Source organism: Stegodyphus dumicola, chromosome 3 (assembly GCF_044657685.1).
Source record: "Stegodyphus dumicola isolate Sdum_Otavi_A_Nest chromosome 3, ASM4465768v1".
NCBI lineage: Eukaryota > Metazoa > Arthropoda > Arachnida > Araneae > Eresidae > Stegodyphus > Stegodyphus dumicola.
In genome coordinates, this window is record NC_140770.1 from 271,105,896 (window position 1) to 271,119,140 (window position 13,245).

Here is a 13,245-nt window from a genome sequence, read left to right on the forward strand (position 1 = left end):
AGAATAAAATAATTCACGTTGTGAACTGAACTACTTGAATACTTCAGGGTAATTAAATTCAGAAAAGTCTACCTTTTGCAGTCCTCCCTTGAATGTGTATAATCCAGACAGTACCAATACAAGTTGGGTAGTTATCTCACATCTAGGAAATGCCGTTATCCTTTCCGCTGAAACTTGAATCCTCTCAAGGTCGAGAATATGAGGGGATTTTTAACGATTCTCAACAGACCCCCAACTTCTGCAAGCACAAAAGAGGCGAGGGGTGAAAACGTTCTTTACAGGCGTCGTATACTTTCTGCAGAGACTTGCCTAAGTAAAGTTTAATTTAAAATGAATAATTAAAATCCTGAAAGCCGTACAGGAACAAAACCTTTATCAGCAAGATCTTCGTTGATCACTGCACATTTGAATATGACTTTCATAAAGAATTTCACTGAAGAAGCACTTGAAATAGATGCAAAACTGCAGGCATGCTTCCTATAGCTGTCAGTTACTCGTAAGACGTGATAAATTCAATCAATTGTTAATTATTTATAAACGATGTATATTATCGTCTTAAAATTTACACCTCCGTATTCTTGATAAAGTACTGCAACTACTGATACATGATTCGATGTTCAAGTATCGATGTTTCCGCCTTTATTTAGTAGAAACGTGAGAGCTCAAAAAAATGTGACGCTCCCGCCTTGAGACTCCGAATGGGTAGTGACTGCATAGTATGTAATGCGAGTTATTATTATGAATGCAACTTCCTTTCTGGACTAACTTAGCAGCGAAATGGAAATAGAACCTAGGGTTCGACGGCACAGCCAGTCGAAATTTGACAACAGGCGGAGACACTTTCATTCTGACAAACGGGTAGATGACTTTGCCTCACATCCTCACGTAACTAGCAAGGGAAATATCTTTGCAGGTGTTGAGAATCCCTTCGAGAGCGTTTCTAACTTAATAAAACTTGTTATGTAGATTCGGAATCTATGATCTTTCTTCGCTTTATTGGAAGAAAACATTATAACCTGCTTTCCTTTACCGAATTTAATCTTCTTTTCTTCAATTTTATAATCTAATTTAAAATCTCCTGTAGAATGTATAAATTTAAGTGAAACAAACGGACAGCTTACTTTTGCAATGTGACTGCAATGAAATTAACTAAACTATGTAGCAAAATTTCTTGCAGTTTTCATTTAATCGTATTTAGAAACTTTGTTTAGATCAGTTTGGATCATTTACATCTAAATTAACTTTTCAGTTTCGATTTCAAGTAAATATTTATATAACACTTTCTTGCTTCTTTTCCTACAGGCTTATCAATCTTGGGTTAAAGATAACGGAAGGGAGCCATTGCTGCCCGGATTGAAATATACACAAAATCAGTTATTCTGGATAAGTGCAGCTAGTGTAAGTCTGATTTCTTTTTAAACGAAAAGAATTCCATTTTAAACTAAAAGAACAGTACATACATGGGCTCCTTATCTCGTTCAACTTAACAGCTTAACAATCAAAATAATCATCCTTTTATGAATGGCTGACTTCACCTCTTCTACTGTACTTTCGTTATTCTTTCGTATAAAGATTGCTTCCAGGAGACATTTCTCTGGACATGTGAACGGAATTAAAATCACTGGCAAGGCTGAAACAGGCTATCCCCAAGTGGGTCAGCTTGCTCTGTCAGTGGAATAAAGTAGCTTGTTACCCCTCTAGCCATAGTTGCCATTGTAATTTGATGATCAGCAATAGTTCCATTGTAAATTGACGATAAGCGATAGTTGTCATTGTAAATTGACAATCAGGGATAGTTGCCATTATAAATTGACTATCAGTGGTATTTGCCATTGTAAATTGACGATTAACGATAGTTGCCATTGTAAACTAAAGACCAGCGATAGTTGCCAAGACTCTCTAGATTTTAGAACTCTGCGCTCAAAAATGTTAAGTAATTTTTCCATCGAAAGAGCTGATCAAAAGAGACGTTAAGCGCTGTCAAAATAATAAGCTAACTAGTTAATTAATACAAATCCTTGCGAAAGTTTAAATAGAAAATAAATAAAACATAGTAATAAAAATCTTTGTGTATTTACGTGACTGAAAATATGTTACGATGTATCATTAGCTTTGTAAGATTAAAATTTGCAATCAGCGTCCATTATGTTCCTTTTTAGGTCTGTCATGAACCTCATCATATGCAAAGTAACATATTATATATGCACACAACAAAATAACACTTAAATGGACTAGCATAACACAGGATTACCCTAAAGTTAGAATTTTTTTAAAGTATTTTCCACTGATATTTTAAATATGTAATAAAGCTGAGAAACGCATGATATCCCGGGCTGTGCTTTCAAAAGAGTTTGGTACTGTTCTGTTATTGAGACCACATTTAGATATCACCAAAAGCTGATGATCTAGCGAAAATTTAGAAGTATAAAACATTCGCCAAAATATTTAAATTACGATAAATAAAGTATGATAATGTCAAGTTTAAGAAAACTCCGAACAAAAAAAAAAAAAAAAAAAAAAAAAAACAGATATTCGTAAAATTAGAAATTTTTAATATAAATTAAACAACTTGTCGAAGAGATAAAAAAAAATCATTTAATGGATTTTCGTGCACTTTTTTCGGCAAAATAATTCCTCATTCCTGAAGAAATTGTATGGAAGATGTTTCATCAGTAGGCAAGTCAAAATTTTCAAATCCATGGTAAATACAATAATAATAAAAACACAAGGTGTTGCATTCTCGTTGCCAGTTTATAGAGGGCATTCTTTGACTTTTTCTAAAAAAACGTTAATATTGTAACGATTTTAGAAGTAAACACTTTCGATTTCATATGAAACTGTAACGATTTTAGAAGTAAACACTTTCGATTTCATATGAAACTGTAACGATTTTAGAAGTGAACATTGGCAACTTCATATGAATCAATCTTTTCGCAAGTTCAGTAAAACAGCTGGCGACGACTTCCGTCCAAATAATAGAACAGTACCAAGGTTTCATTATGAAAATTTTTAGTAACAGTTTATTCGCTAGTAGGCAAATAAAAAAATTGCCTCATAATAAATGCTGGATGTGACAGCGATCTTTATTGAGTACTAACTTGAAAGCCAGCTGAGAACGCCTATTGACATTGTCAGTGAGTTACTGTACGCACGTGTTTGAATGTAGCCCAGTAATAAAAACTTACAATATTTCTGATCTGATGATCTCTTTGCCCGTTCATACTGAAAGCTGCTGCACTTCTTTTACTTCTAAAGCTGAAGGTATGGAGCAAGCATCATGTGATGATTTACCATCTTGCATAAATGTTACACTTTCAATATTTGCTTTTCTCTCAGAAGAGTTACATCATCACAGCCAGAATCAGCAGTGTTCGTGCTGAACTTTGACACTGATAACTGAAAAGCTAATGTACGCTTTAAGAATTGCAATGTATAAGATTTCCTGTTGACTAAAGTTACGATTTAAAAATATGTCGTCATAATTTAGGCGTTGTTCCATTCGTTATTTTAACTATCTCACATCCATAGGGATAAAACCTGTTTCCCTCAAACATCTGAAACGCCAATGTAGACGATTCTGTTGGAATTGATATCCTTCCCCCTGCCAAGTAAAATGTTGCAGAGTTAAAAATAACCTACTTAAGTAAAGTGATTACTTCTGTCTTGGAAACCTTTGTGTGGTTTTACCCACTGTGTGCATTTTTCCTTTATAACAGGACTACATCAATAGCTATACGTTGACGGTAAACAAAGGAAAGGAAAAGTACATTGAAATAACAGATCTTCTTTAGTCACTTCAAAAGAATGATTAGCATGGCAGTTAACAACTCCTGAAACAATGAGCATTGCACTAACGTGATGGTGGGAAGAAAATGGGTAAAACAGCGGGTAGAAAATGGGCGAAGGCTTTCAGGCGAGCTGCCTATGAATGCACTTGCAATATGGCCGACTTTAGTGTGAAAGGGTTAATATACATCGCGAATTAATTAAAATACAATTTTTAATCGATTAATTTAAGATCGCATTGCACAAAATATTACCTCTGTTTTGTAGTTTTAAACTCAAGAATGATAAATCAGTGTTATTTAAAGGTACTTCGTAAAAGCTTTTTATATTTGGGTAATAGAATACTGTTGCGTGCGTACGTTTTCGTAAAAAATGAATGTGTAAGTTCGATGAAAAGTGAATAAAATTTGTTATCAGAACCAATAAAACAAAATGCTTAGATTTCTTCAGAGATAATCGCGCAATATCTCACAGTAGTTATCTTTTAAACTACTATAACGTTCAACAGAACTTATTTCAAAAAAGAGAAACGTAAAGAAAGCTAATACAATCGCGCCTAGCATTTATTCGAAAATTAAAAGAGCTATATTTTATTAAATGTTAAATGCGCGTGCTCGTGTATTTTAAATTTTCCGCCTTAGCTTTCTCTTAAAAATAAGTCTCGTGCTGCATTGCACGGTAATATAAAACAGTTTTAATTAAGTATATTTAAAAATAGCTAAATCAATACAAAAACCGTAACAATACGAATAAAATGCAAACGCATTTACCGACAAGTTTCATGTTTAATCTATGAATCGTGCGATTTCGTGGGCAAAATCTTCTTCTTCTTCTACTATGTCAAGTTTGGCTTCCCTTCGGCGCCTTGTGCTCCTACCCATGCGCAACAAACTTTTTTTTAAAATTTATTTACGGACGCATTCCCTCCACTCCAGAGAGAACATCAGTCCTGTAAAAGTATTTAAGAATTCGGAATGCATTTGGTAATAAAGTTCCCTAAAATTTGATATCGCCAGGGATTCTTATTGCAGTGGGCAATCAAATTGGCCATTAGGTTTATATCTCCCAGTTTCATTTTAGGAAGGAACCCATAATGCTGCTCTGAGAGTTTCCCACTTCCTTGAATCCTTGGAAGCAGTCTATTCAGTACTATTTTTTCCATCACCTTGGCCAAGATTTGTGTTAGAGAGATTGGCCGGTAGCCAGAAATCTCAGAGCTGTCTCTTCCAGGTTTTGAGAAAGGAATCACTACTGCACTACTGCCTCTTCCCACTTCTAAGGGATCTGCCACGAGTTATTTCAAGCCTCCACAACGATACACTTGCTGTCTTCTTCTAAAGATGTAATGGCAATCGTTGTGAGTGCATCCTGCTCTGGGCTAGAGGTTTTGAGGTTCTGAATGGTCATGTCAAGTTCCAGTCTGGAGAAAGTCCTGTTAAAGCTGCTGCCGTCATCCTCACTTAAATCCAGGGGCAGTTGTTTGTAGTTAGAGGCTTTTGCGTAATATTTTGCAAATATATCAAATTGCTCTTCAGCAATCCAAGAAGGTCAGGAGAACTTCAGCAATATTCTCCTGACCGTTTAAGAACATTGTGCTACGACTGATATGGATTATCGTACCTACAAAGGTTCCTTAATATCCTGTAGATATTACCATTCTTGCTGGCGTACATACAGATAGTCTCCCAGTGCTGCCTTTTTTTGACTTCAATGGCTCTTTTTAGATTAGCACTCCACTTCTTATAAGAGATCCGAAATTTCTTAGATAAGTAAATTTTGGCAAGTCTGAGTTGTTTGCGTTTTTGTTCCAAAATAAAATTGCATTCAGCGTCCCACCATGGGCAGTTTCCACGTTGTTTAACCACTTTAGTCATGTTTCGGTTTTTGACTTTACTTAAAATATTATTAATGTTATCTAAATTCCTATCATCTGGAAGCAAAGAACTGATATCATTTTTATTATCTGAACTATAACTCTTACAATTGCAAAATTTTATAATCCTCTTATTACCATCTCCCAGGACATTGTTATCCATAAGACAGATATTTATCGGGTAATGATCACTGCTAAACACATCTTTGATGGTCTTCCAGTTCGCAACTCCATACAAATCAGCTGGACATAGCGCAAGATCAATGCTGGATTCCGCTCCGCCTGGAATCACATGTGTAGGACACCCATTCTTTAGTATGCAAAGGTTACTACTATTGCACCATCTAAGCAAAACTTTACCCCCTGTAGAGAGTTTTTTCGAGCCCCAAGCAGGGTTATGGCAGTTGAAATCACCTAAAATTAAGAATCTGTCTGGTAATGTAGCCAGTACACTGTTCTAATCCTCCTCGCAGAATTGACCATTAGGGACACAGGCATTTAAAATTGATAAATTTAAACCATTTGCATTGATGTTAACTATCATTATTTCTCCCCCTGCAATATCATAGTTATTATCCTGTACTAGTATACTAGCTCAATCTTCCCTGAGGGCAATTATGAGGCCGCCGCTTTGGCGAGAGCTATTTCCGTCTTTCCGATAAATTATCTTACTTGGTAAACGAAAATAATCTAAATTTGAAAGCCAAGTCTCCTGAACTACTAAAATATCACAATGAAATTCTTTCCTATGAAGGACAAAATCTCTCTTATTGAAGATATTTCTTGCATTCTAAGAACAAATAGTTAGCCCCATTGAGCTGGATGAGTGCCAAAAATGTAAGAACGGAAAGAGAAAAATAAATAAAAAGAAAGAATTAAGTTTTCCCACGAAACCTTTTCCAGTTTTCTTTAGTTTAGTCAAGTCATGCTTTCTTTGGTAGCATGCCTCAAGGACTGCAGGGGGGACTTCCGAGTAGAATTTTGCTCCCTTACTTCTCTAAGAATCCATATTAATATTTAACGAGTCCTTCGTACTATCAAATTCAAGGGCCCGTTTCCACTTTGCTTGTCTTTAATTAGTTCCGACAGTTCACTTAGCTTGTTATCAAATTTTTCATGCATTTTCCCAAACGCGGTTCCGTATATTTTGGTGTGTTCCAGCAAAATTCTGTCAAAATTTGCGGCTTGTTGTTTTAAAGCCGCTTCAAATGAATTCCGAAGTGCAACGATTAGTGGTGTTACCACCTTAAAATTTCCTCCTTTGCCAAACTTGACTCCTGGGTTCAAGCCACTTTTGCGTAGGTTGATTTACTTTCGATAATTCTTCTTGCTTCTGCAATGGGGACGTGGTAATTTCGACGTGGACGTGTTCTATATTTGAGAATTTTGCTCTCTTCTTTATACTTCGGGCAGTCCTTTGGGGTGACTTCGTGATTATTATTGCATAAACCACACTTCTTAACTGACTTTATAGCAAAACGTTGCTCTCTTTTGTGGTTGTCACCACATCTGCTGCATTTAATTTGACCTCTGCAATTTTTTATTCCATGTCCGAATTTCAGACACTGTGAGCACTGTCTCGGATTATCATAAAACCTCGTTGCTCTTTGCCTGGTCAACCATACTTTTATGAATTCTGGGATATTATGTTCGATAATTGTGACCAGTACCTTCTCGGAGGGCTTTCTGATTTTATCGGAACCTTTTATCATAAATCTTCGTAAGATAATTACATCTATATCATTATGGCAGCTAATTTTTTTAGCTAGCTCGGACAATTCGACGTCTTCCGGTATATCGGATAGAAGAAATTTACTTGTTAAATCATTCATTGCGAGTGTTGTAGAGACTTCGATATTCAATATCTCGGACAAGCTTTGTACTTGCCAAGCACATTCAGCCGATGCCTTACAAATTAAAAGCCTGCCATCCCTTATGCGCTTAATAAACTCAATATGTTTCACCAACGATACTTTTCTTTCGATTTCATCTTTTAAGCTTTTTGGGTTATTCACATTCGGATTTCTTTCCTTACCACTTATACAAATTATATAATTTTTAATGCCTCTTTCATGGCATGTTTTTTAGAATTAATTCTGGTAGCCAGGGCGGACTGAATAATTGTTCTGGCCCTTGCCCGGTTTCACTCCTCCAATCCATTATGAGTGCATTACAACTACCGTATAGATAAAAAGATTTCCAGATAGCTCTCTCGAAACTTAATTTACAGACATTAACTACACAGTAAATGAATAAAAGTAATCTTACTTAATGCACGCCGAAAAACGTATAACACGCTTCCAAGCACTTCATTCGTGCGCACTTCCCCGCAGATAAACAAACGCGAATGATAGAGTGAGCACCACACAGCCAAAGTCATTCCAGTCAAATTTCAATCATCCGAAAGCCGATTAGACGGGTTGAAAATTATTCCGTCTTGTCTAAAAAGGATTAGTTTGTTTATTGAAGAATGATGAAAAATTCTTTTTGCAAACCATCAGCATAAAGGAAAACTCATCAGAAAACACAAAATAAGAAAGAACATTGCGTCTGCTAATAGTAATAATAGCAGCTGATGCCAATGAAATTGTCGACCTTAAAATTAAACCATTTTTACATTAATTAATATTCTGTTTCGCAATGATTCTAATGAAAATACAATAGTAATGTAAACAAAAACATATATTGTAAAGTCAAGGAAGAGGATAAAATTGTAAAATCAAGGAAGATGATATTAACCTTCAGAGAAACTAATTTAAATACGAATTTAATTTCCACAATTAAATGAAACAAATCACTCCTATTCAACTGTTTGAAAATATGGGTATTTGTTAATAATGTTTCCAAATAATTGCAACAGATGATACTCCTTTCCTGCAATTTTTAACTGTTCTCGGATTTAACCGTGATTTTATGTTCATCATGCATGTCATTTCTTGTAATACTTAGGTTAAACCAGAGTAACGTGTTCTAAAATTAACTTTAATATTTTTAAAAATTGAGTGTTATTTAAAGCAAACAGCATGTAAAAGAATAGGATCAAAATGGAAATCAAACATATTTATTTTATGAACTCGGAAAAAATACTGAATTTTAATTAAACAGGTTTGCCTTAAATATTCAAATTTGTCTTATGACATGCTAATGCTTTTTTTTTAATTTAGTACATTTTACGGGCAAACATTCTTCATATTTACTAAATATTCTTCATATTTACAAAACATTCTTCAAATCGATAAAACCAAAATTCCAATTTACCCCCCCCCCCAAAAAAAAAAAAAGAAAATTTTAATTCGACAAAACATTTTTTAAATTTACCATTTTAAATCATTGTTATCAGAAGCATCTTGTATATTAAGAGGATATAGTAATTGTATTAAATTCTTCTAGGTGTTTTGCGAAAAAATGTCACCATATTTGGAGGCAAAAGGAATAAAGAAACATATGCACAGTCTACCACAATTTAGGCAAGTGAAATTTGAAACTAACTCTTTAATATTATTGATTTCCTTGGGAAGCTATTTACCTGTAAATTGTTAAATTTCTAAGATGCGTATGTTTAAAATTTCAGCAATTATTTACAGTTGCCAATATCTGACTCTAAATATAAAAAAATATTTGTGCAACATTACTAAAACATTTGTCAGATTCTGCAATAGCACATTAAAAATACTGTTTCTTCTTCTTCTTCTTTTTTTTTTTTTTTTTTTTTTTTTTTTTTTTTTTTTTTATTTCAGAGTGATAGGAGCAATGTCTAACATTCCAGAGTTTTCAAAAGACTTCAATTGCCCTCCAGATTCACCTATGAATCCAAGAAAAAAGTGCCGAGTTTGGAGACATAACTGAACAAACCCTTAGTTCAGAAATAAGTACTGTTCAGTTATCGGGACAGGAGTCTTCACCAAATTTTCTGCTAAATTCGCCAAGAGAGTGATTCATATGAAGTCGCCAATATTTACTTTTAAAATTGTTACAATGTTTACATATTAAAAAAGTAAAAGAATGCATTTCAAAATTGGCAACGAGAATACAAAGTCTTTTTAAAAAATCATTTTTGCTTTTATTATTCTTGTATTTACCAGGGATTTGAAAATTTGGGACTTACCTAATGATGAAACATCTTCCATATAATTTCTTCAGGAACGAGGAATATAATAAGTATAATTTCGTCGATTCCCATACTAGTTATCATACTCAGACTTTTGAAAAGTTATTCAACAGTGCGAAGCAGACTTTAACACTTTTTAAACGTAACCATTTAAATTCATATTTGGTGAAAATGTGCTTTAGCTCACTGCTTGACGATTTTCAGTAGTGCCATTTGTTTTTGAAATCGCCAGTAAAATCTCATGATACGTTGCATAAACAAAATTGCGAAGGCGGAGTTAAGTGACGGCTATAAATGGGTGGGACTAAGCTTGTGACGTCACAATGTATTCTCTATAGATATAGAAATAAGTATAATAAATTGTTTATTTTTAAATTACAATAACACAGTTCCAGTTATCAAAACGTAAACAACGCCGCGGTCTCTCATACTTGTATTTCATTCAGCTTCAGTATTTTCGAAGATTTTTAAGTTTTAGAATTTATACAAATAAAAAGAGATTTTTATTAAATTTATTGCAGCAATTACATCAGAATGTTGCAAATTATCGTGTGTCTTTTTAATAAATTAGTATGTACTCCAGTTTGTGTTAAATCTATTAATATAAGGGCTCAATAATTTTCAAGACTTACAGCTTGGATGATTTTCTTGATGCTGGATTATATTCCGGTTAGCAGCTAGAAAAAAAAAAATCGATGTCTTTTTTTGTAAACAACTTAAAATTAATCATACACATGACTTTGCTTTTTCTTAGTTCTATATTGACATAATATTATTTACATTTTTAGTTTAAAAGGATAATCATTTAAACAACAATATCCGATTACAGGCGATTCAAAAACTACCAGAATTCGAGTTAAAGTTCTAACAAAATTGCTAGTTCTACTTTTTTCGTCTGGTTTCTCTTTGTTGCTAAAACGCTCGAATCAATAACTATTTTTCTCTTCCTTTTTTCTTTTTCTTTTACCGGAGTAGTTGCCAACAAATTTATAACCATATTATCGAACATTTTAATTTTATCATTTTTACAAATTACCTTGTTGCTACGTAATGGCACAATCCTTTAGTACTAGTAAGTAGACAATCTTCATAATTTTCTAAAACTTTTAAACTTTACATTAATAAAAAAGAAAAATATTTTTTATTGCATATATATCTCATACACAGTTTTCACTTTACTGTTTCTTAAATTCTGAAATCACGTCATATTCTCTGTAGTCATATTAGAATTCTACGAATAAAAGAATCTAATTTTTCACAATGAAAGAAAATAAACATTACAAATTTAGAACACTTAGCAATGCTTCACACACACATATTATCAATGAACTCGTATTATCAAGTGCAATTGTGATAGCAAATACTACGTATTAAAATAACAAAGTAAAAGTTATTTATAGTGTCAAGTTTACAGTTTTGCTACTATTGAGTAGATCGTCGGATTATCGATATTTTTCGGAAAGCATTATCAACATATCAAAACCAAACAGTTAAAAATACAATTTAAATACGAAAAAAAAAAAAAAAAAAGATGTCTAAAGTATAAATTGCAATGAAAATTTAAATTTAAAGTACAAAAACGATACATTAAACATTGCATATAAAATACGTTACACATTACTGCTCGGCATAACATACAACGTGCATAACGATCTGTATTCGCTCGAAAAACATCAAAGAATTAAAAAAAACGTGTTGTTTATATACACATCTATCTATTTTCACTCAAAAAAAAATCAGAGAATTGCACAAACTCGGCATTGCGCCCTGCCTTGGCTTTTCCCATGTGCACATCGATCTATTTTCACCTAAAAAACATCAAAGAAATGCACAAACTCGGCATCGCGCACAGCCTCAGCATTGGCTTTACCCATGTACACATCGATCTATTTTCACTTAACCCTTTAACTGCTGAAGACATGTTTAAACGTTTTCAGAGTTTCCTTTAAGACGTGTATACTCGAAGCCCAAATTTTGCCAAAAATGCTTAAGACCAAAAATGTTTAGACGATGCGCTCTGGTGTTCTTTCCCCTACCTTTCTGCAGGCGGTTGTCAGTTCACACAAAGCGCTTAATGGGGTGTGAAGTCGCTTTGAAAAGAGCACTTTACGAAAGAGTCCTGAGAGTGAAGTATCATTGTCAGACAGCAAGTATGTATTATCTGTATGCCGACTAAAAGTTTGCAAATGAAGATAAATCGTTTACAACTGTTTGCCTTGTGGCATTTTATACAAATGAAAGTCAAACAGGATCAGACGTTGTTATAGTACATTGCCAGAAATGGTGAACTGACATATAAAAGTTTTATGAATGTTGAAAAGAAGATATTCTAGTCGAAAACTTCAATTAAATGGAATAAATCAATTTGCCAAGGAATTTCTGGAAATATTTGTTTTAAAAATTTTATTATTCAGATTTTACATCCCAAATGTTTTAAAATGTAAGAAAAAAATACGTATTCCTTGAAACGTTTTTGGAAAGAAATCTATCGGTATAAAATCGCTTAAAATTAATGGAGTGCAAGTTAAGTAAAACAGTTAGTGTACGGAAGGGTTAGATATACTCCGCACAAAAAATTACAGTCAGAAGATCAATTATTTAAAGATATGAATTAATTACATTAAAATAATTTAAAATAAATTAACATCTGTCCAAATGTCAATGCTAACAGCAATAGCACGAATGAAAGTTATTCTTTAAGTTCCGAACTTAATTCATCCGTCGGTACGCAATGATTGTGTCTTTGCGATTACTTTTCATATAGATACTACAAAAGGCCGCCAACGACGTAGCAGTAAAATAGTTGAATACTAATAGTTTGAAGCGGGTTTAAATCCTGACAAATGGATTGCCTGAATACCAGTTTTCGCGAATTTTTGCTGCCCGTGTTTAATGTGAATATGAGCCAATTTCAGTTAGCTTTTCATTATGACGTGCCTCGACTAAGAGTCCTCGCTTGGGATTGTATATGGTTTGGCTTGTTAGATTATTAAGCACGCTAAGGCGATCTGCCTAAGGGGAGGTATGCTTTCGTGACAGATTTTCTAAGGGAAACAATCTCGTGCCATATACAGTTAAAACCATGAAAACGCCCATGCAATCAGCCTTTTCACAAGGATTTGAATGCGGATCAAACTACCAGTATATTAAGAGATAACCCTCGTATAGTTTGCCATAAGCTAAATAAAATAATTAAACATTCTTGAAATCGCTTCACATTACTGAAATGCTACCATTTTTTCTCTAATATGAAATTTTGAGCTTTTCCGTTATCGGACAGCCCACCAGCTTCTGAGCAGAGTCTAACGAAACAACTGGTGGTTCTGTCCGGGGTTCGAATCCCGGCGAACGGGCTGGCTGCGAGGATGTTTCCTTAGTTTACCATATGTGTAACATGTAACATGTATTCCAACCAGTTTCCGTTAGGCAGTCCTCCAACGAAGGCATCCTTCACCTTAGGTAAATAACCCTCGAGTAC

The 13,245-nt window shown here is 33.9% G+C and overlaps 1 protein-coding gene across 1 annotated transcript in view; it reads left to right on the plus strand.

Annotated features, from left to right (window-relative positions):
* Positions 1 to 10,303, plus strand: part of LOC118203645 (endothelin-converting enzyme 1-like) — a 163,353-nt gene extending 153,050 nt beyond the window's left edge. Inside the window, exons 19-21 of the mRNA XM_085814138.1 lie at positions 1,303 to 1,398; positions 9,050 to 9,126; positions 9,397 to 10,303. Of these exons, the coding sequence (XP_085670264.1) occupies positions 1,303 to 1,398; positions 9,050 to 9,126; positions 9,397 to 9,505 (282 nt within the window). The 3' untranslated portion in view covers positions 9,506 to 10,303. The remainder of the gene's footprint in view (positions 1 to 1,302; positions 1,399 to 9,049; positions 9,127 to 9,396) is intronic.
* The last annotated feature ends 2,942 nt before the right edge of the window (positions 10,304 to 13,245 follow it).